Genomic DNA, 24,868 nt, shown 5'->3' on the forward strand with positions numbered 1-24,868 from the left:
GAGGCACTGCCTTGCTTTCTTCATAATTGCATTTAGTGCTAGGCCCAGGACAGGTCCTCTGACATGATAACACCGAGGAATTTAAAGTTGCTGATCCTCTCTACCTCTGATCCCCTGATGAGGACTGGCTCATGGACCTCCACTTTCCTCCTGCTGAAGTCAATAATCAGCTCCTTGGTCTTGCTGACATTGAGTGAGGTGTTGTTTTACACCACCACTCAGCCAAATTTTCAGTCTCCCTCATATATGCTGATTCATCACCACCTTTGACAGTGAAAGCAAATGTAAATATTGTATTTGAACTATGCTTATCTGCACAGCCATAAGTGTAAAGAGACTAGAGCAGGGGGCTAAACACATAGCCTGACAGTGCACCTTGCTGATGGAGATTGTGGAGGAGATGTTGTAGCCAATCAGAACAGACTAAGGTCTGCAAGTGAGGAAACCAGGGAGGTATTGAGGCCAAGGTCTTGAAGCTTATTGATTGGTTTTGAGGGGATAATAGTATTGAATGCTGAGCTGTAGTTGATAAAGAGCATCCTGATGTATGCAACGTTGATGTTCCAGGGTTGAGTGAAGAGCCAATGAGATGGTATCTGCTGTTGACTTGTTGTGACAACAGGCAAATTGGAGCAGATCCAAGTCGCTTCTCAGGCAGGAGTTGACATGTTTTGTCACCAACCTCTCAAAGTACTTAATCTCAGTGGATGTAAGTGCTACTGGACAATAGTCATTGAGACAGGTTACTGAGTTCTTCTTAGGCACCGGTATAATTGAAGCCTGCTGGAGTGAGAGGTTAGCGATCTCAGTGAACGCTCTAGATAGTTGATCAACACAGATCTTTAGTATTCGGCCAGGTACCCCAACTGGGCCAGATTCTGTAGGTGGGTTCATCCTCCTGAAGGATGCTTTCATGTGGGCCTTAGAGACTGAAGTGAGTTATTTAGTTAGTTATGTATGGAGAGGAGGCAAGAGAATGGGGTTGCTAGGGATAGTGGTCCAGCCATGATGGAATGATAGAGCAGATTTAATGGGCCGACTGGCCTAATTCTGTTTCCATGTCTTATGGTCTTATGAATTGGGTAAAGTACTTTTTGGCGTTCCACACACCTAGTCAATGAGAGTAAAGATTTCTGCAGAGGTTAATGACTGTTGTTTGTCAAGTTTCCCTGAAACATTGACTTTCGCTGTTCCATTACACCATGCCAGATTGGTCTTCATTGATCAACTAACTTGAAGCATTGTAATTGAACTTGGCCAATAGGGAATGTGGGCTGTGGACATGTCTATGCCTTGCAAAATTGTCCAATACTTGAAGGATGCAAGTTCAGTTGCTTTCCTCCCATTAAACCTGACAGCAACCCCAAGCTTACGAGGTTGCATCGCTTGGAATGGCACTAACATGTGTTCACACAAGTTGCTTGGCTTCAGGTGCTTCAGTATTGCAGGCTTCCTGTCTTATAGTTTCTATATTCAGGAAGAGTTTCAGGCATGGTTGGAGCTCAGCAAAGTTGTCAGCGCACTGAAGGAGCTTATAGGTTTGCCATGCCAAGCAAAATCTTGCATGTATTCTGAAACGCAGTTTAACGCCACAGGCATAAGGTAAGTGCTAAGAGGTTAAACATCTTTGAAAATGGATGAATTCCCAGTTCTAGGTTAATCACCAGTTTTTTAAAGGACCAAGTGAGGACATTTAAATTGGTAAATTGGTTTATTTGTGGTCAATGTGTAACAAGGTGCACTGAAAACTTTGTTCTGCATGCTCTCCATACAGACCATTTCATCACAGTAGTGCATTGGGATTGTACAAAGAAAAGCAATATAGAGTGCAGAGTAAAATGGTAGAGTTCAGTTGCAGAGCAGGCAGACAGGATGGTGCAGTGCAAGGCCATGACAAGGTGATTGTGAGGTCAAGAGTCCTTCTTATTGTACTGGTGGATCATTCAATTGTCATATAACAGCAGAATCTCTCTCTCTCTCTCTCTCTCTCTTCCTCTCCCTCTTCCTCTTCCTCTTCCTCTCCCTCTCCCTCCCTCTCTCTCCCTCCCACTCTCTCTCTCCTCTCCCCTACCTCTCTCTCTCCCCTTTCACTCTCTCTTTTCCTTTCTCTCTCTCACTCCCCATCTCTCTCCCCTTCTCTCTCTCTCTGCCCTCTCTCTCCCCCTCTCTCCCCTTCTCTCTCTCTGTCCCCAATTCTCTCTCCCCCCCCGCCCCCTCTTTCTCTCTCGCTGTCTTCCTCTCCCCCTGCCTCCCTATCTTTCTCTTTCTCCTCTTCTCCACCCTTTGCACCGGTGTCTGACTGAGAAATAAGTATACTCCTTTTAATATTTGTGAGATCAGTGCCTCCGGGCTTACCCCCCCCCATTCTTGTTGCAGAAAAATCACCTACTCACAGTGTCCCCAGCCCTCCACCACCACCCCTGCCACACACAGCAGTAGTGATGATTGAATAATAATCCAGTCTGTCAGTCAAATTCACTGTCCACGGTACTGTCTCATTTTACTTCAATGAATTGTATACAACTAACCTTCACTCATGGTTTCCCCCCCATATAAATTTCCCTGCTTTTATTGGGAAAAGTTGCAGTAATTTTTCATTTCTTCACTCTTTAGATATTTTCAAGTTCAAGTTTATTATCATTCAGCCATACATGTGTACACAGTAGTCGCATACAGCCCATATAGTTATGATCCAGCACGTACTGACACAAAATAATATCAGCACAAGTCCCCAAGAGGCATGGCCTCATGATTGACAGGTTAACATAAAGTCCGAGGTGCATGTTTATGTATGACAGTCTAATGTTACTGGTTATATCCCGTTACGCCACTGGCGTTTAGAGTAGCAATAAGGTCCTCCATCTCTATCTGTCCTCGGCAGTCATGCGTGTCCTGGGTGGAGGCTCAGGAATGCCATCACACACAGATATAGAACGATTCTTCATTGCCGTTTCCATAACGATTTTGTTTTTCCAGTCAGGGTTGTTAGCCCTGAGCTGAACCCCCAAGCCTGGAGAACCGGTGGACGACTCTTAGTCTGGCCTCTACCCTTTGACCTGTTTGGCATGGGTGACCCTACCACGAGCTAAGGCCTACCAATGTCCTACACCCAAAAGGGTGATATGCAGGCCAGCAGAGAGAAGGAGCTTCTTACACTTCCCTTGGTAGAGACGTATCTCCATTCTCCTGCCTTGTCTTTTGGATTACAGTCGTTAGCAAGTACCTTGTGTCAGATAGTGGATGCCATTTCATGGACCAGCCTGTAGTACTTAAAGTTTCTAGGCCAGTTTTGTTTCTTTTTAACGCAAGAATGACTTTTAAAAAAAAAAACTGTGGTGAAATAGTTTCCCAACAGCTGACCCCTCACCTATAATCAGGAGACTCAAGAGATTCTGCAGATATTGGAAATCCAGACCAACACGCGCAAAATGCTGGAGGAACTCAGCAGATCAGGCAGCATCTATGGAGGGGAATAATCAGTCGACGTTTCAGGCCGAGAACCTTCATCAAGTAATCGGGAAACTGTGTTGGCCTTTGTAAGTATTGACTGTCATGGATCAAGAGGCCATTCAGCCCATTAGGTCCAATTCAGCTCCCAGCACATCCATCTCATCAATCACAGTCCCCTCTTCTTGCTTCCCAGAACCTCCACAATGTATTTTCGCTCACTTCCCCTCTTTTTGCCTCTTACCTACACTGAGGGGGTAAATTAACCCATCAAGTGGGAGGAAACTAGAGCACCAGACAGTCACAGGGAGAAGGCAGAGGCTCCATAGCACCAGAGGTCAGCACTGGACCCAGATCTCTTGGCACTATGAGATAGCAGCTCTACCCTTGTGCCACTGTACCCTTGCTGTAGTTTCATGTCACCCTTATATGTTACGCCTGTAGATTGACCTGCAGCTTTGCTACTTTAAGAAGGATCAATGTGAAAGTTCAAAGTGGCAAATGTTCCTCTCTGAGGTGTTTCACTCTGGAACTGGCAAATAAACTTTAGGATCAGTCTCTTCCCTCTGCCATCCGATTGATGAACGGTCCATGAACCTGTGAAAACTATCTCCATATTCCACTTCTGCACTATTTTTTGTGTATATTTTTATTGTAACTTATAATATATTTTATATACAAGGAAAAATCTGGAAATCTGAGCAGCACACACAAAGTGCTGGAGGAACTCAGCGGGCCAGACAGCATCTGTGGAAAAGAATACTTTCGACATTTCGAGCCGAAACCCTTCAGCGGGATTGTTGATCGACCCTCTAATGAAGAGTCTCGGTCCGAAATATTGACTTTGTGCTCTTTTCCGTAGATGCTGCCTGGCCTGCTGAGTTCCTCCAGTGTTTTGTGAGTTCTTTTTTATATCTTGCTTTGAAAAGTACTGCTGCCACAAAACACCAAATTTCACAACATACGTCAGTGCTAATAAACCTGATTCCGATTCTGAGACACTTAGTTTTACACACGGCGCCAGTATATAAGGATCTCGGATTGGCCTCTGCAGCCATCTGAGCACCTTCCAATAGACAACCCCTCTGGAAAACATCATACCCGACTCGAGTAATTGCAATACTACTCCAAGTATGGTGTAAGTATTACTTTATTTATGCAGATAGAAATCAGTTTAAGATCTACCTCCAGACAGCAAAATGCAGAAACAAAGCCAGAAGCACTCAGCGGGTTGGGCGGCATCTGCTGAGAGAGAAAAACAGAATTACTGCTTCAGGTCGCTGTATCTTACAGTTCCGGCCTCAGTATCCATTTATTTTCTTCTCTGTTTTCATTCACCTCTTTAGCCTGGATAGAGTGGGCACGGAGAGGATGTTTCCATTGGTCGTGGTATCGAGGGTCTGAGGGCACAGCTTCAGAATAAGACTGAGATGAAGTGGGATGTCTCAAACAAGAGGGCAGTGAGTCAGTGGAATACCTTGCCATAGTTGGGTGTTGAGACCAAGAGTAATTAATAGGGTCTTGATTGGTAGGGGAGTTAGAGGGTATGGTAAGAAGGCAGAACAATGGTGTTGAAAATATCATCCCTGATTGAATGGCTGGTCATATTCGATGGGCTGAATGGCCTATTTCTGTTTCTATATCTATGGTCTTATGGCCTTATCATTTACACCTCTCCAGGCTGGTCATCTGCTCTGAACAAGCCTTCACATCCCTTTCTTGGACAGCACCACCACCTCTTATATTATTCAGTCCCCACCCTGTCCATCATCCCTCCCCTTTTCACACAAATAAACATGTTCGATTTCAACACTCCCTTATCCCAACAAAAGTTTTTAAATCTTAACAGTTTCTTTCTCCGCAGATGCTGGCTGACCTTCTCAGTATCTACAGCATTTTCTGTCTTTCTTTCAGACTTCCAGCATCTGCAGTATTTTGCTTTTTGAAGCATAATTCAGAACCCTGAACACTTTGAAAATCAATGAGATTTGTCTTGTAGTTCCTCGAATCCCCAAAAACATGGCATTAGTTCAGCCCAAGGACAGTGACAGAAGTCTTCATCCTAATATGCAAATCAAAATTTACATTAGCTAGCAGTTATTACAATGATTGACAGCACCAGGAATCAGTGATCAGTGATTGGAGTTCAATTCATGCCTCTATTCAATTTCTTCCAACATACCAAAGATGTATGGTTTAGGGTTAGTAAGTTGTGAGCATGATCAAAGTTCAAAGTACATTTATTAACAAAGTATTCATGCAGTATACAACCCTGAAATTCGTCTTCCCCACAGACAGCCATGAAACAAAGAACCATTCAAGAAAAGCATCAAACATCAAAGCGCCCTCCCCCACATGCAAAAAAAATCACACAAACAGCAACAAAAACAAATGGTCGAAAACACAAAGTACAAAGCACAGTCCAGTTCAGCTCAGTATTCATTATCTGCAGGCCAGCCGATTCAAAATTGCCTAATAGTAGTGACGAAAAAAGGGCAACTAGAACTGGAACTAGAAATAGAACTCAATTTAAAAACAAAATTAGAGTCCAAATCTCCAATCTGTATGGATTAAACCTTGCTCAGGCCCCATCTGCCCACAGCATAGAGGGAGAGAGAGGTCACTCAGATGCAAGGACCTTCCCTCGGGAGCAGGGAGTGAGAGACCGTTACATGCAGACACCTTCTCCAGTAGCAGCAGACGAGAGGCTGGTAGACGCCACTGAGCACTCGCTTGCCTTCCGCACTCGCCTTGATTAATGATTTCAGTCATTAATTAGCGAGAGATGGAGTCGATCATGGTCCCACGCCTCGTCTCCAAACTTCCTGGCCTCTATCCCGCACGCTGCGGTCACAGCCTTGCGAAACACTCTCGGAGACAGCAAAGCGGCGGATTGCCCGATTGGCCTGAAATCACACGGCGAGAATGTAGGCTGCAGGCTCTACCAGTGGCAGAGCCATATCTGAAGTAAAGGGAAGGCGCGAAAGAAGTGATCTGCTGGCACCTGAAGCTCGGCAACACTTGCGGCTGCCCCCAGCACATTCATGACACAAACGACGCACTTCACTGCATATTTCGATGTTTCGATGTACGTGTGAGAAATAAAGCTAATCTTTAGTCGTTAATCTCTTTAAAGAGCTGTACTTGTCACTGAGCTGTTAAGAAACAGTTTAGTCACCGTTTTTATACCACATCTCCTAATGAGTTGCCAGTACCTAGTTATGTATCTCATGTGATTGAAATTCCTAAAACAAACTGATTCTCAAAGCGATCTTGAATCGACTAACTGTAAGACAAAACCTTAGTTTTGATCATCAGATGTATTTATTCCTTCTTAGCCATCATTCATGTAGTTTGCAAACAGTTGAATGCATTGTGCACATCTCATCACTGATAAGCAACACCTTGCTACTGTAATATTCAATCATACCAAGGGGCACTGTAGTCCACTGGGACCGTGGTTATGCCAAAGTAGTTACTTAGCAATGCAAGCTACCTATTTTGCTTTTATGCCAGCTATTGTCAGTTAAGGAACAAACTGTTGCTTTTGTCTATTGTCTGTTTCCTGTCCAAATATTTCGAACAGCGCAATGGAATTAAATCTGTTTGCCTAGGTGTCGAGCCAGTAGCTCATGTGACTGAAATTCCTGATGCAGCCAGTCATGAGAGTGTATTGACTGGCTGTGTCACAGCCTGGTATGGAAACACCAACGCCCTTGAATGGAAAATCCTACAGAAAGTCATGACTTTGGCCCAGTCCATCACAGGTAAAGCCCTTCTAACCATTGAACACATTTACATGAGATGCTGTCGTAGGAAAGCAGCAATCGTAATCGGGGACTTGCATCACCCAGCACATACTATCTTCTCACTGCTGCTATCAGGAAGAAGATACAAGAGCCTCAGGACTCGCACCACCAGTTTCAGAAACAGTTACTACCCCTCAACCATCAGGCTCTTGAACAAACTTCATTCAACTTCACTTGCCCCATCACTGAACTGTTCCCACAATCTATCGGCTCACTTTCAAGGATTCTTCATCATATGTTCTCGATGCATATTGCTATTTATTTATATTTGTTGCATCTACACACTTTGTTGTCTTCTGCAATCTAGTTGAATGCTCTAGTTGGACTGTCTTTCTTGGATTTTGTTATAGTTACTAATGCATAGATTTGTTGAGTATGCCCCACAGGAAAATAAATCTCAGGGTTGTATAAGGTGGTGTATATGTACTTTGATAATAAAATTTACATTGAACTGTGAATTTTAGGGAGATTAAATTGGATCTGGATGCAAACGCCAGCCTCAGCACTGGTTGTGCCCAAGCTAGAAAGCTCAATGTCACAACTGATGGAACTGTTGCCCCACAGCTCCAGCGACCCGGGTTCAATCCTGACCCCGGGTGCTCTCTGTGTGGAGTTTGCATGCTCTCCCTGTGACCGTCAGATTTCCTCCCAGTGTTCTGGTTTCCCTCCACATCCCAAAGGTTGCTAGGTTGACTGGCCGTTATAAATTGCTCAAGTGTGTAGGTGAGTGCAAGAACCAACAGGGAGCTGCTGAGAATGTGGGGAGAATATAAAAAGTAGGATTACATTTTTATAAGTCACTCAAAAATTTAAAATCAGCTTCTTCTCCTCCGCCATCAGATTTCTGAATGGACAATGAACCAACCCACGAACACTACCTCACTAGTTTGCTGTCTTTTTCCACTACTTATACATATTTCTTATTGTAATTCATAGTATTTTATGTATTGCACAGTGCTACCGCTGCAAAACAACAAAAAACAAATTCAATGCATACGTGATCGATGATAAACCTCATTCTGATATGGGTCTCTATTGTCGACTGGGAATGAGCAGGGGGCAGGGCGAGGGGAATTGTGGTTGGGAAAAGGGGAAGAGAGAGGGGAGGGAATGGGAGTATCAGAGAGACATTCTGTAATAATCAATAAACCAGTTGTTTGGAATCAAATGACCTTGCCCCATGTCTCAGGGCTGGGTGTGTCTGCATCCACACCTTCCCCCACTCCTGGCACTCCTTCTCAGCCACCTGTCCCTCACCCCTCCCGTGGCACTCCACCCTTGTCATTCCCAGCATCCTTTGCTCCACCAGATTTACAAACTCGTTCTCTGCTCCACGTTGACGAATACAGTACTGTACAAAAGTCTTAGGCACCCTAGCTATATATATGTGCCAAAGATTTTGATATAATTTTGTAGATCAGTGATAATAAACCTGATTCTGATTAATGTGAGGTTTGTGTACATGGATGGCTCTAGGTTCAAGGTCAGCATATCTTATTCCTCAAATTAATACTTTGAGCAGGCTACCACAGTCTCCAGTTTCTCCACAGGGATCAGCAGTTCCTGTAAATTAAATTTTGGGTATTTTGTTTCCCCATTAGCTGTGTGCAGGTAGATTACAGAGAAGTGATGAGAGAGCTCACTGGGGCTGTGGTGACACCGTAGATCATGTAGCTAGGGAGAGCACTGTTCTCTGCTGGCTCCACCAACACTTTATTTTTGTTTGAATTGAAAGGAAACCATGAACGTTTGCGCCACTCATTGTTGAGGTCTGGGCAAACCTGGAACATGCCTCAAGGCCCCGAGTTGACTTTATTGCCAATTTGGCACCTTAAGTTGGACCAAGCTGCACAGAGATTGGGGAGAGACATTCACACTGTGGATATGTTGCATTTACCCTCAATTTACTCCTAGAAAACATAAACTGCATACCACATTTTATATGCCAGGGGTTACCTAAACTGCATTCCAAATTTTAAATGCCAGGGGTTACAGGTTTTCTATGCCAGGGGTTCGATAAACTGCATTCCAAATTTTATATTGCTGGGGTTACATATTCAGAGACTTCATTTGGAATTGACTTACTGGAATTGGTTTATTATTGTCACAGGTAATGACACAGAGTGAAAAGCTTGTCTTTCATACTGTTCATGCAGATGAAATCATTACACAGTTCATTGAGGCAGAACAATGTAAAACAATAACAATGCCGAATAAAGGTTCAAAGGTTCATTTATTATCAAAGTATGTATCCATATACGACTCTGAGATTTATATTTATAGCCATGAAAAAAAGAAAGAACATGAAAGTCGTTCAGAGAGAAACATCAAACCCACAACCCCCCCCCCACGGTACAAAAAAAAAGAATGTCATCCTGATTCATCAAACACCCCAAAAACCCCCCTTCCCCTGCACAAAATGGAACATCGATCCCAAAAAAATAAACCCTCCCCCACACAAAAAATACAGAACACTAATAGTTCAACCACCCCCCCAAATATCCTCCCCTCGCTCAACAAAACAGAAAAGGAGCAGCTGATTAAAAACACAGAATATAAAAACCGTAAGTCTGAATAAGTCCATAGTCCAATCCATAAACGCAGAACCAGGATATTATCCTACAATATTAGTAACATCCATCAAAAGAGAGGGACAACACAGGAAGCAGAGGGGCACTCCCGCCTACGCAGTGATAGGCCGCTCACAGACTCCTTCCCTGGCAAAAGGCAGGCGCTCAGCACTGAACTCTTGCTCACCTTCCGCATTCGCCTCGATGTCTCAGTCTGTCTCAATCTCAAAAAAAGTGCAATGCAGGTAAACAACAAGGTGCAAGACAAGGTAAACTGTGAGGTCAGTGTATCATACTAGGGAACTATTTAATGGTCTTATAACACTGGGGTAGAAGCTATCCATGAGCCTAGTGGTACATGTCTTCAGGCTTTTGTATCTCCTGCCTGATGGAAAAGGAGAGGAGAGAGAATGTCCAGGCTGGGTACACTTCACAAAGTAGCTGGATAGTCTGCCTGGACTGCACACTCACATTTTCCCCACATTACAATTAATGGCAATGTCCTGAGCCATTCGCCTCATAGGTTTGGAAGCATCCATCTTACCCTAATAATATTTATAGCACTTCCACTCACAAAGTCGACAGTCTTTACAGAGAAATTTGCACCCTGGCAACAATGGGGAAGTTCTCAGTTCCAGTTTGTTAGAACATAGAACAGTACAGCACAGGAACAGGCCCTTTGGGGCACAATATTGTGCCGAACCAGCTGAAAAGTAAACCAAAAAGCCCCCAAATACTAATCCCTCCTACCTACTCATTGTCCATATCCCTCCATCCTCCTCACGTTCATGTGCCTATCTAAACGTCTGTTAAAAGTCTCGAATGTATTTGCCTCTAGCACCACCCCAGGCAGCACATTCCAGGCATCCATGACTCTCTGAGTAAAAAAACTTACCCTCACATTCCTTTTGAACCTACCCCCTCTCATCTTCAATGCATACCCTCTGGTATCAGACATTTCTACCCCAGGGAACAGATACTCCATGTCTACTCCATCAATGTTCTCCTAATCTTATAAACCTCTGTCAGATCTCCCCTCAGCCTCCACCACTCCAGAGAAACAACCCAAGTTTATCCAGCCTCTCATGATAGCACATACCCTCTGAACCAGGCAGCATCCTGGTAAACATCTTCTGTTTCCTCTCCAAAGCTTCAACATCCTTTCTATAGTGGGGCGACCAGATCTGGATGCAATACTCCAGAACAGCGCAGACTATTGTCTAAATGGGGAGAATGTTCAAACATCAGAGGTGCAGAGGGACTTAGGAGTCCTCGTGCAAGACTCCCAGAAGGTTAATTTGCAGGTAAAGAAGGCAGATCCAATGTTGGCACTTATTTCAAGGGAAGTGCAATATAAAAGCAAGGAGATAATGCGGAGCCTTTATAAGACACTAGTCAGGCCACACTTGGAGTACTGTCAATAGTTTTGGGCCCTATCTCAGAAATGTGTTGTCATTGAAGAGAATCCAGAGGAGGTTCATGAGGATAACTCCAGGAATTAAGGGGTTAACATATGAGGAGCATTTGGTTGTTTTGGGCCTGTACTCACTGGAATTTAGAAAAATGTAGAGGGATCTCATTGAAACCTTCCAAATGTTGAAAGGACTAGATTGGGTGGATGTGGAGAGGATGTTTCCTATGCTAAGACTATCCAGACCTAGAGAGCACAGCCTCAAAATTGAGGGGTGTCCCTTTAGGACAGAAGTAAGGAGGAATTTTTTTAGCCAGAGAGTAGTAAATCTGTGGAATGCTCTGCCACAGACTGCGGCGGAGGCCAGGTCCATGGGTATATTTAAGGCGGAAGTTTTTTGATTGGTCAGGGTATCAAAGGATATGGCGAGAAGGCAGATATATGGGGATGAGTGGGATCCAGGATCAGCCATGATGGAATTGTGAAGTAGACTTGATGGGCTGAATGGCCTAATTCTTCTCCTGTACCTTATGGTCTTATGTGGCCTAACCGGAGTTTTATAAAGCTGCATTATTTTGGCTTCCATTTTCTTCAAACTCTACCATTACATAATATCTCCTGGATATCAACGGAGATCTGTTGGAGAAAGTTTCCTCTCCACACAGTGAAATTGACAAACAAACGTTTATAAAATGCTTTATGATTTGGCTACAAAGGAGGGGAACACAGTGATGCATTTAGTAGAGCACCTCCAGTGAGCCAGGCTCAATGCTGACCTCTGGTGTTCTCTCTCTGCGACTGCGTGGTTTCCTCCCATGTCCTTAAGACACATGGGTCGATTTAGCCACTGCATCCCGAGTGTGCAAGCGAATTTTTGAATCTGGGGGTGGGTTTGATGGGAATGTGGGAACAATCAAATGGGATTAGTGTGGCACTGTTGTAAATGAATGTTTGATGGTTGACACACACACATTGTGTCAGGTGACTTGGTTCAATGGTGAATGACTCCATGACTTTGTAAGAGTCCCAGCTCATGAGTGAAGGCTGAAGAAGTGGTGCTGCTCTGCCAGACATCACTGGCTCAACACTTAGAGCTCCCAACTCTCTATGAACCAATGTGAGAACTGAACCATGCCGAGAGACACCAGCCTGACCACTTGGATAAACGTTAAAAACACAGGGCATGGAACAAGTACACCACAGTTCTGTCCCTTGTGCCAACAATTTTGTTCTGACCCTTTAACCTACTCCAAGATCAATCAAACCCTTTCCAGTACAGAGCCCTACATTTTTTTCCACCATTTGCCTATCGAAGTGTCTCATAAATGTCCCTAATGTGCCTGCCTGTGCCACCACCACTGGCAGTGTGTTCCACGCACCTACTGCTCTCTGGGTAAAAAAATCTGCTTCTGATATCCCACCCCCCTATACTTTCCTCCCAATACCTTAAAGTTAGGCCCACTTGAATTAACCATTTCTGCCATGGGAATGAAGTCTGGTTATCCACTCGGTCTATGCCTCTTATCATCTTATACACCTCTATCAAGTCACCTCTCATCCTCCTTCTCTCTGAAGAGAAGAACACTAGATAATTCAGCCTATCCTCATAAGATGTGCTTTCTAATCCAGGCATCATCCTGGTAAGTCTCCTCTGCACCCTCTCTAAAGCTTCCACATCCTTCCTATAACAAGGCAACCAAAACCAAACACAATACTTCAATTTTTGTCTAATCAGTTTTGTAGAGCTAGCTCATTACCTTGTGACTCTTGAATGCAATCCCCTGACTAATGAAGGCCGCGTTTCCACAAGACATCTGCTGCCAATTACCTTTCTGTTAATTATTCACAGAATGGGGCTCCATTACCAAAGTCAACATATGTTGCTTTCTTAACTGTCTTTTAGAACAGAAAGGGTGACTCTAACAGCTTCCTTACAAAGGAAAAGGAAGCCAATCACCCATTTCTTCTATATCCATTATTAGTTTGGCTTGGAGCTGTCTAGTCATTGCCCTTGTCCCAAACCTTACAGTGGCACCCACTTCCAATGCTCCATCAAACCTTGCTTTCATTCTTTCAAAGGTTGTTGTCATTACTGGGAAAGCTCTTAGCTTCCACCCATTAGCCTGTGCTGAGATGCCTTCCTACAGTTGTCTGTGCAGGGAAACAATACTACAGTGCTTCTGGGTAGCAAGTGCCACATGAAAGCCAGAGACTGTGAGGAATCTGGCACTGTAGACTCAGAGCAGAGGAGTTTGTGGCTTAGTGGACAACCTGGAAGCTATGGCATTCTCAAGTGTATGTGTATTTGAAGATATTTGTAATAAGATATTCCATGTTATTATAATCATCAATGTGTATAAATTGCTCCATTCCTCCATTGATGTTTGGGGTGGCAAGATTTCTAAAGGTATCTGCACATGTTCCTGAAACTAACAATGTTTTCTTTTATATATGTAAGGAGTCCGTTTAATGGTTCCTTTGGGATCAATTCCTGAGGGGAATTCATGGGAAATGTACATTGCGGTCAATCAAGGTGAAAGTAGGTAAGAGACAAAATATGTTCAAACGTGTTGTTTTCCTTTCTGCAGATGTACTTACTGGAATGCGGAAAGGCTGTGCCTGCTTAGAGCCTTGTGATAGTCAGGGGTATGGGGGAAATGAGGTGGCCAATTGAAAAAAAATCAGAATTATTAAAATATATCCTTCACAGTCTGGTAATTCGCAGACAAGAAGATGCAAACTGAATAATATAATGAAGTGCGTGGGCAATGGTTTGCCATAGCTGCATGAAAAATAGTATAAAATTATGTTGTTTATCTAGAACATTTTAATAATAAATAATTAAAGCTTTGGAATTTAATTGCATGGTTTAAAAAACATTAAACACATTCATTAAATATTCTTATGCTTCATTTCATTAGTGCTCTACTGTTGAAAGTTCCAACTGAAATATCAGAACTATTAAGAGTGTTTATTATGAATAATTAGCTTCACATCAGCTAATTATAGTTCCTCACGATAACATGTGAATGCTCTTCTAATTATATTGGGATTGGGTGGCTGTTTCCTGGTGATTCACCTCCTTCTTAACGAAATATTCGTGAGTGTTGAGTTCAAGGAATGTCCAATTGATGGGAATTGTATCTTTGCTTGAGTTATATTGTACAGAAGGAGTATTTGCATTTCTAAAGTGCCTTTCATCACCTCATGACATCCCAAAGAATTTCACTTCCTCTAGAGTACCCTTGAAGAACAGCCAATTATATATCTTCTTCTTCATAAGCCTGTCACCCCCACTGCGGCACAGGCCACCAGCAGCATCTCACCAAAATCCTCTGTCCTGGGTCGATTGAAGATTGACTGGCCTGGTGGCTTCCGCTTCCACCACACAACGTCATCTGTCTTCTAGGTGAAGGTCCTTTCTTCCCAGGGATGAGAGCCTTGGAGCTTCTGTAGCTCTGGATTTTTACAGGATGGGGCTGCTAATCCCGTGCTCAAACCTCCTTTTGCAGCCGAGCTTGGGATCATCCATGGTGGAGCCTAACCAACTATATATAAAACCAGGAAAATAATTTACATTTTACTTTATACTTTATTGTCACCGAACAATTGGTACTAGACTGTACAGTCATCACAGCGATATTTGATTCTGCGCTTCCCACTCCCTGGATTACAAATATTAAATATTAAAATATTAAAAATAGTTAAAATTAGTAAATATTAAAATTTTAAATTATAGATCATAAATAGAAAATAGAAAAATAGGAAGTAAGGTAGTGCAAAAAAAACTGAGAGGCAGGTCCGGATATTTGGAGGGTACGGCCTAGATCCGGGTCAGGATCCGTTCAGCAGTCTTATCACAGTTGGAAAGAAGCTGTTCCCAAATCTGGCCGTACGAGTCTTCAAGCTCCTGAGCCTTCTCCTGGAGGGAAGAGGGACGAAAAGTGTGTTGACTGGGTGGGTCATGTCCTTGATTATCCTGGCAGCACTGCTCCGACAGCGTGCAGTGTAAAGTGAGTCCACGCCCGGAAGAATTTACACAATAGAATGTTCCAGCAACAAAGAAGTGACTACGTTGTCTACCTTAGAGATGATGGTTAAGAGATAACTAATAGCCTGACAGTTCTGTTCTATGTATGATTGTTGTATGTTTTGGTTTCTACACTGTGCTGCTGCTTCAAAACAACGAATTTCACATTATATGATTTGTTCATTTGTTATGTGATGTATGACTTGGGCGATCATGGTCTTTCCATGAACATGATTGTTCTTGGCAAATGTTTCTACAGAAGTGGTTGGCCATTGCCACCTTCTGGGCAGTGTCTTTACGAGACTGATGACCCCAGCCGTTATCAATCCTCTTCGGAGATCATCTGTCTGGCGCCAGTGGTCGCATAACCAGGACTGGTGATACGCATCAGCTGCTCATACCACCATCTGCCACCTGATTCCATGGCTTCCCATGACCCTAAGTGGGGGGCTAAGCAGGTGCTACACCTTGCCAAGGTTGACCTGCAGGCTAGCGGATAGAAGGAATGCCTTACACCTCCTTTGGTAGAGATGTATCTCCACCCACCACCCTTACACTCATTGTATAAGATATTGATAATAAACCTGATTCCGATTCTGATTTTGCTCATGGTACAGAAGGATTTTAAAGCATCCAGACATGGAATACAGAAGTTAGTACTGTACGTGGATCAAGGAATTCATTAGAAAAAGCAAGTGGAATGTTGGCTTTAATCCAAGGGGATGAAATGTAAATGGGGGAAATGTTGTTACAAGCGAACATGATCTCAGTGAGGTCACAACTGCAGTACTTGGATTTTCTGATGTTATCTAAGGAGGGACATGCTTCAGAAAAGGGTCACCAGATTGATTCCAGGAATGAAGGTGTTGACTTTACCAAACCAATTGAGCAGATTTAGAGTTTGCATGCGACAGCGGCCACACGCTCGTAGGCCGCTTCCACAGGCAGGCTAAACCAGGTGAGGCTAGCCAGCGGCCTCACGCCCCAGCGAGGTAGGGACATGCCTATCCTAGCACGTGAAATTAGCTTTGGCAGGCTGGGTGGATGAGATCCACAGTGAGATCCAACGGCCAGGAAGGCTATACTGTAGCACTCCATGGAGAGCGAAGGACATGCCAAGGCACAGGAGATGTCATGGTCAGCTACTGCAACCAAGGAAGGCTCCACTTTGTGACACTTATTGGTACCACTGGACCTGGACGTCTGAGGTTTGAGAGAATGGAACTCCCCCAGTACATTGGCTTTTCTACTTTAAAAATTCTTCTGCACAGGTTTCCTGTCTTCATCAGACACATGAGAGGTGGTTTTATTGAGACCAATAAGATTCTGAGGGGAGAGGAAAGAGACTGCAGATGCTGGAATCTGGAGCAACGAGCAAGATGCTGGAGGAACTCAACAGGTTATTCAGCACCTGTGGAGGAAAATGGACAGAAAGGCTTTGAGTCACGACTCTCCATCTGGACTTACGGAGGGGCTCAAACGGAAATGTCAACCTCCTACCTTCCTTCGCAGATACTGCCTGACCCTTTGAGATCCTCCAGAATCTTCTGTGCTGATCAAGATCCTGAAGGAGCTTGTCAAGATAGATGCTGAGGGCAAGTTTCCTTTCGTGCAGGAAACCAGAATCAGGAGCTAGTGGTTACGTATTACAAGTCATCATCCGAGATAGAGGTGACAGAGAATTTCTTCTCTCAGAGGATCCTGAATGCTTTGGATTCAGAGAGGTGTGGAGAGAATCACTTAATATGTATAAGACTGACTTCTGGTCTCTGGGGAATTTGAGATTGATGGGAAACAGGCAAGGAAACGGGGCCATGGCCAAAATCAGATCAGTCATGATGATCCCGGCTCAAGGGAACGTACGGGCTGCCCCTGCTCCTTCTATTTGTTGTCTTAAGTATAGAAAGCCAAGGACCATGTGCTGGTGAATGCTATGGTTGGGTATTTGCAAGTCAGCATAGGCATGGTGGACTGAAAAGGCTTTTTCCTGTGCTGTAAGGCTCTCCAGAAGATGAGTGAGCTGCACGCCATTCTCTGGTTAAATCAAAAGGTTTCTAACCATTTATCACATCAAGTTTTCCCAGTGCAGGGTGGGCCTTCGCTAATATTTCTCAAGCAATTTGCAGCCATAGTACGTCATTTGCATACAGTCATCTGAACCCAACTTGATAAACATGCATCCTTCATTTCCAACCCTTTTGCTCCATCACCACAAACATTAGAGGTAAAAAAGATTATACTGACCTTGGCACTGCAACAAGAATGAATTTCAGTTCTTAAACTTCAGTCACGGTGACATTATCTGTCCCCCAGCTTTGATAAAGCTTTAGCAGTGAATTTTAATACACATTTCAGTCTGATTAATACAAAATTCAACTTCTGGTACAGGATTCTACTTACCAAGGAGAGAGCAAATACATGCATGACAAGGCAAGATTATGCCAAATGCATTAAACATGTACAAGTGACAAAGAGTTTTGATTCAATACATTAAAGTCTTATACATTAACTTTTTTTTTATCCGCCCCACTGGAGAATGTTGATTTTGAGTGTCAGAGCAGTGTGTCACAAAGACCTGTCTTTGCAATTTTATTCATCTAACCACTGTTATAGACGTGGCAGTAACGGCGTCTGAAGATTGAAAATACCCAGTGCTGGAAGTGCGACGTAAATATCAAAAGTCCCAGAAAGACTCATCAGGTTAGGCAGCATCAATGGAGAGAGAAACAGAGCTCGATGATGCTTCACTAGAGCTAGAATAGGATATTCCCATTACTACCAAGAGGGAGGACGTGCAGGAGCCTGAAGACCCACACTCAATTATTCAGAAGCAGCTTCTTCCCTTCCACCATCAAAATTCTGAACTATAGAACCAAAACACATAGGAGCTGAATAGGTCCACTTGGCCCATCAATTCTGCTTTGATATTCGGTCATGGTTCATTTATTTTCCCTCTCAATCGTATTCTCCACCGTTCTCACCGTAACCTTTGATGCCTTTACTAACCAAAAACCTATCAACCTGCATTTTAACGAAACCCAGTGACTTGCCCTCCACAGCCATCCGTGGCAATGAATTCCACAAATTCATTACCCACTGGATAAAGAAATTCTCATCTCTCGCCTTCTTTTCAGAGGCTGTACCCTTTGTTCCTACACTCTTCTAATATTCAAAACATCCTCTACATGTCCACTCTATCCAGACCTTCTAATATTTGGTAGGTTTCAATGAAAAAATCCCTGTCATTTTCCTAAACTCTAGAGCCGTCGAAAGCTCCTTGTATTGTAACCCTTTCCTTCCTGGGATCATTTTTGTAAACCTCCTCTAGACCCTCTCTAATACCTTTCTTCGATATGAATAGCATCAGGAATACCACCACATTATTCTCTATTATGCTGTATTTATTTTTGTAGTCTATATTAATTTCATATTGCACTGTACTGATGCAAGAAAGCAACTATTTCATGTCAACTGATTCTGATATGCATCTGTAACAAAAAAGCAAAAGAAATGCAATTGAAGATGCCCTCCTTCCCTCCCTGATCTTGACATAAAATCGCCTGGTTTTGTATATTTTCCCAGTTCTGAGGTCATCAACCTCAAATGTTAACTCTGTCTCTCCCTCTGCAGATGCTGCCTGACGTACTGAGTAGTTCTAGTGCTTCATGTTTCTAGGTATTTTGAATTTCCAGCATATTCGACCCTGTTTCCCTACCTGACCATCTGAGGGTAATGAATAACTGCAAAGAGCAAACTTGTCTTTCAAACTGATGCTACTCTAAACACCCAACTAAATTCACAAAATATCCAACATCTGACATCACCACGGCGTCATGCCTACCTTAGCAATAATTACAAGCCTGGTGAATTGTCAGTGAGTTGATCCAGGGAGAGATGTTCAAAGCACAGAACAAGTGTGGAGGAAGATTCAGTGGCAAACAGCAATCTGCAGTCAAAATTGCTCAGAGATACTAGATCTTGCCTACTTCAGATCTCTTTAGGTGATTAACAAGGTAAGGGACGTTCATTAAGATGTATTAAATCAAAGCATTTTCAATCATTGGTAAGATTTGCTTTCAGTGCACCGGCTGTAAGATCAGGGCTCGATTCCCTCCGTTGTCTATAAGGGGTTTGTACGTTCTCCCCGTGACTGCATGGGTTTCCTCCAGGTGCTTTGGTTTCCTCCCACATTCCAAAGACGGACATGTTAGGGTTAGGGTGGGTGAATTACGGGCATGATATGATGGTACCAGAAGTGTGACAATGCTTGGGGGCTGCCCACCACAATCCTCGCTGATTTGATTTGATCCAAATGCCGCATTTCACTGTCTGCTGCAATGTCCTTGTGACAATAAAGCTAATCTCTTTCCTTGCCCAAGTTAAAAGGAAGTTTCTTCTACTTTGAAGTAGAATTGCAGAATTCTTCTAGTGCCTAACCAGGTTCTTCATTCACAAATGATGAAAGGAGGCACAGAGATGAGAGCTGAACAGGGCTGTGGTCCCTGGTACGACCTTCATTCACAGCCAATGGTCCCTTTCCTCTCTCTGAAGCCAAACCATCCTGTTTACATTCAGGAGCAAGGCTAGGTCAGTCAGGTTCTCAAACCTGCTTTCCCATTTAATAAAACCATGGAAGGTTACATTATGACCTTAATCTATCTGCCTTACAGAGTCTTTCAGCCCCTTGTTTATCAAATATCTATCTGTTTCATCTTTAAACCTGTTTAAAAACTTTGCTTTAATGTAGAGAATTCCAAAGACTTATTCTGAGAAGGAGAAAACAATTGCATTGTCTTGGTCTTATTAAGTGTTGTCGCCTAGTTCCAGATTCTCTCACAATGAGGAACATTTCCTCCAGAGCCACCGTATTATAAATTTTTTGGATTATATTTATTTCAAGTACATCCCATTTCACTCTTCTAAACTCCAGCAGATAAAAGCTCAGTCTGTCCAGCTTTTCATCATGAGGCAACCCACACATTCCAGATATTGATCCAGTAAACCTTTCTGAACTGCCACAAAAGCATTAGCATCCTTTCTTAAATACGGAGACCAGTTCTCCAGATAAAAACTGGCCATTGCCCCTATTGCCCTGGAGAATAACCTCCCCACAATTGTAAAGATTAAAAGACTGAAATAAAATAAAATTTAAGATGCTGGAGACACTCAACAGGTCAGGCAGCATCCATGGAAAGAGAAACATTTGAAGACCCTTCATCAGAACTATGATTGTAAGAAAACAGGTCAGCACTGAATTGCACAGGTTGTGAGTTAAGGATAAAGGGAATGCATCTGGCGGGCCGAGGCCAGGTTGCCAAATGGATAAGCTGTAGGTGGTGTCATCTGGTTAGTAGGAACTTATCACCCTACCTTCCAATGTTAACACATTTCTGACTTGGAAGTATATCATATGACCTTCATCGGTGCTAGTTCTAAATCCTGGAGCTCTCTGCTCATGCATTCACAAGACAAGTCACAGTCATTCAAGCAGGGTGAATCACCACCTTAGTCTTGTCAGAGGCAGCTGAGGGTGAGAAACAGAAACTAGTAACATCTACATACTGAAAATCTAACTTGAGAGGTTACTCACTGGGACATCTGTTTTCCTCTAGCTCTCGCCTGGTGACCAATCGTGAATTCGTTTCTAGATCATCAATTAGCAGACTTTCAGCTGAGAGATTAGATTTGCATGTACAGCGAAACATACAGTGAAATGCACCCTTTGCCGCATACACCAACACAGTCCGGGGATGTGCTGGGGCCAGCTGGCAAGTGTCGCCATGCTTCTGGCGCCATTGTAACATGTCCACACCTTGCTGATCCTAACATCTACATCACTGAAAGGTGGGAGGAAACAGGAACACCCAATGTCACAGTGAGAATGTACAGACAGCAGTGGGAACCGAACCTCGATCTCACAGTTGGCTCTGTTAAACCAGTACGCTAACCACAACACTAATGTGACATCCTCGACTCCATTTCCCTCCCTCCACCTCACTTCCCATAACACCTGCTCTCTGACCAAGCTTTTGGCCATCTACTTTACTCTCTCCTTTTGAATTTATGAGACTTGGTATCAAATTTAGTTTTGTGTCAACACTATGAAGCAACTAGGAGGGGTTTGTGTACAGTTGAGCATTGTGGAGTATTGTGTACAGTTTTGGTCTCCAAATTTGAGAAGGGGCATTCTTACTATTGAGGGAGTGCAGAGTAGGTTCACGAGCTTAATTCCCGGGATGGCGGGACTGTCATATGTTGAAAGATTGGAGTGACTGGGTTGTATACACTGGAATTTAGAAGGATGAGAGGGGATCTGATTGAAACATATAAGATTATTAAGGGATTGGACACGCTAGAGGCAGGAAACAGGTTCCTGATGTTGGGGGAGTCCAGAACCAGAGGCCACCGTTTACGAAGAAGGGGTAGACCAGTGGTCCCCAACCACCGGGCTGTGGACCGGTACCGGGCCGCAAAGCATACGCTACTGGGCCGTGAGGAAACGATATGATTTGGTGATATGAGTCAGCTGCACCTTTCCTCATTCCCTGTCACACACTGTTGAGCTTGAACGCAGGCGAGGTCATTACCTGCATGTCATCCATGTCAGCGCAGGAAGAAGATCAACTCCCTGAGCTTGTAAATGCCGGCAGGCTGAAAAGTATGTTTGACATAACATCTCTGCCGGCATTCCGGATCAAAGTCAGGTCTAAATATCCTGAAATAGACATGAAAGCACTGAAAACGTTGCTTCCAACATATTTCTGCAAAGCGGAGTTTTCTGCAATGAATGCAACGAAAACTAAATTGCAGAATAGACTGGACAGAAGGTACCCTCTTCGAGTATCGCTGTCTCCCGTCACCCCTCGATAGGACTGTCTTGTTGCAGGGAAACAAGCCCAGGGCTCCCACTGATTCAGCGATATTGGTGTGTTGCAATGATTTTATATGTTCATAGGGGGAAAATATGTGCTGTGTGTTTAATATCCAAACGTTACTTAAAATGTTATGATGCTATTGACTTACTTATATAACCATGTAACAATTACAGCACGGAAACAGGCCAATCAGCCCTTCTAGTCTGTGCCGAACGCTACTCTCACCTAGTCCCACCGACCTGCACTCAGCCCATAACCCTCCATTCCTTTCCTGTGTATATACCTATCCAATTTTTCTTTAAATGATAATATCGAACCTGCTTCTGCCACTTCTACTGGAAGTTCGTTCAACACTTACTTCAAGCTCCCCTGTCCTCCCCTGATAATTGACTTATCACTATATTCATGCGAGGAAAATATGCGCTATGTGTTTAATATTAAATTCGTTAGATAAACCCTTTTAGAAACGAAACTGAGTGTATTAGCCACTTATCAGCTATATTCCGGTTGTGATTAACAACCCCCCCCCCCCCCAAACAGAATCGCAAAACGATTTGCAGGGAAAAAATAATCGGGAGGCACACGCATGTGCACTGGTGCCTGCGCAAGGCTTCATGGTCATTGTAGTCTTTCTCTGGGTAAACACAACATATTTGACTGGTACTCTTGTCCACTGGCAACCCTACCCCCCCCCGCCCCCCCTGGGTCGACCTGTCCGCAAGAATATTGTCAATATTAAACCGGTCCGCAGTGCAAAGAAGGTTGGGGACCCCTGGGGTAGACCATTTAGAACGGAGTTGAGGAAAAACTTTTTCACACAGAGGGTTGTGGTTCTGTGGAATGCTGTGCCTCAGAAGGCAGTGGAGGCCAATTCTCTGGATTCTTTCAAGAAAGAGTTAGATAGAGCTCTTAAAGATAGCAGAGTCAAGGGATATGGGGAGAGGGCAGGAATGGGGTACTGATTGTGGGTGATCAGCCATGATCACAGTGAATGGCGGTGCTGGCTCGAAGGGCCGAAGGGCCTACTCCTGCACCTATTGTCTATTGCTCCAGCAAAGGTTCTTTTTAAATGCATTTTGTGGATTATACAAAGATGCAGTAGGTGGAAGGCAGGTAGTGTTGAGGAAGCAAGGAGTCTGCAGAAAGACTTGAACAGATCAGGAGAATGGGCAAAGAAGTAGCAGATGGAATGTAGCACAGGGAAGTGTTTTGTCATGCACTTTGGCAGGCTATTTTCTAAAGGGGAGCAAATTCAGAAATCAAATGTGAAAAGGGACTTGAGAATCCTAGTGCAGGATTCCACAAAGGTTAACTTGCAGGATGAGGCAGTAGTGAGGAAGGCAATTACATTCAATTCAAGAGGACTAGAATATAAAAGCAAGGATGTAATGCTGAGGCTTTATAATATGTTGCCTGGGGTGGACTGGGCTGAATTCAGTGATGTGGTTGGTTGATTCATGGGGTTTGCTGAAGAAACAGGTGAGTTTAGGAGAGGATAGGCAGTGAGCAAGATGAGGGTGACTGGGAGAGATGTCAGAGACCTTGGGAGCAGCTAAGGGTGAGGCCAGTGATCTGGTAGGCAGCAACCAGGGAACAGGAGCTGGTCAGAAAATGTATTCCATTGTGGTAGAGGCCTGATATTACAGAATGTATAATTTCCACAATATTGCCATTTAAGCAGGGCTTTAATTCTTTCCAATTTCAACAGAGCCCCTTACAGCAAAGCAAAACTCCTTCACTCTGTCTCATTAATGTTCCTTAAGATTCAACAACAGAATGGCATCATTTAGCAGAATATTGTTTTTCCCTGCAACTGCTATCCCTACAGCTTCTCTGTATAAGAAAGCCAAACTGCCTATATGCTTTGAAATCACTGTGTTATAGAGCCATTCAGCGTGTAAATAGATCCTCAGCACCCTTCATCTACCCCCATGCACTGCCGCTTTGTGTTTGTGCTCCACACCTCACACCTACACTGAGACAGTCACTGCCCAACTGTGTATTCATATGACCTATAGCTAGAAGAATTCCTCTTGCCAAGAGTCTCTTTGCCACTTTTCTGTCAGTCACCTTATGTACAGTACATGCAATCAATCTATATATATAAGCTGATGTGGGAGCGAAGCAGTGCACAGGATCGAAATAAGCTGCAGAAAGTTGTGAACTCGGTCAGCATCCAGGACATCTTCAAGGAGCGGTGACTCAAATAGGCAGCATCCATCATTAAGGACTCCCATCACCCAGGGCATGCCCTCTTCTCATTGCTACCATCAGGGAGGAGATACAGGAGCATGAATGCAGATATTCAATAATTCAGGAAGAGCTTCTTCCCCTCTGCCATCTGATTTCTGAATGGGCATTGAACCTATGAACACTACCTCATATCGTTTCGGGCATAGACCCTCCTTCAGGACTGAGAAAGAAGGGGGGAGATGCCAGAATGAAAAGTTGGGGAGGGGGAGGGGAGAGAGGGGTAAGAAGCTAGCAGGAAGGTGATAGTTGAAGCCAGGTGGGTGAGAAAGGCCAGGAGCTGGAGAAGAAAGAATCTGATAGAGAAGAGTGGGCCAGAGGAGAAAGGGAAGTAGAAGGGGACCCAGGGGGAAGTAATAGGCAGGTGAGGTGAAAGGTCAGAGTGAGGAATTGGGGGGGGGGTGAATTTATTCGCTGGAAGGAGAAATCAAAGTTCATACCATCAGATTGGAGGGTCCCAGATGGAATATAAGGTG

General features: G+C 43.8%; 1 protein-coding gene across 5 annotated transcripts in view; it reads left to right on the forward strand.

The window, feature by feature from the left end:
* LOC140201841 (netrin receptor UNC5D-like) overlaps positions 1-24,868 on the forward strand; it is a 903,393-nt gene that overhangs the window by 766,092 nt on the left and 112,433 nt on the right. For all 5 annotated transcript variants that reach the window (XM_072266557.1, XM_072266558.1, XM_072266559.1 and 2 more), the window contains exon 11: positions 13,696-13,780. In XM_072266557.1, coding sequence (XP_072122658.1) covers positions 13,696-13,780 — 85 coding nt within the window. The remainder of the gene's footprint in view (positions 1-13,695; positions 13,781-24,868) is intronic.

This window comes from Mobula birostris, chromosome 8 (assembly GCF_030028105.1).
Source record: "Mobula birostris isolate sMobBir1 chromosome 8, sMobBir1.hap1, whole genome shotgun sequence".
NCBI lineage: Eukaryota > Metazoa > Chordata > Chondrichthyes > Myliobatiformes > Myliobatidae > Mobula > Mobula birostris.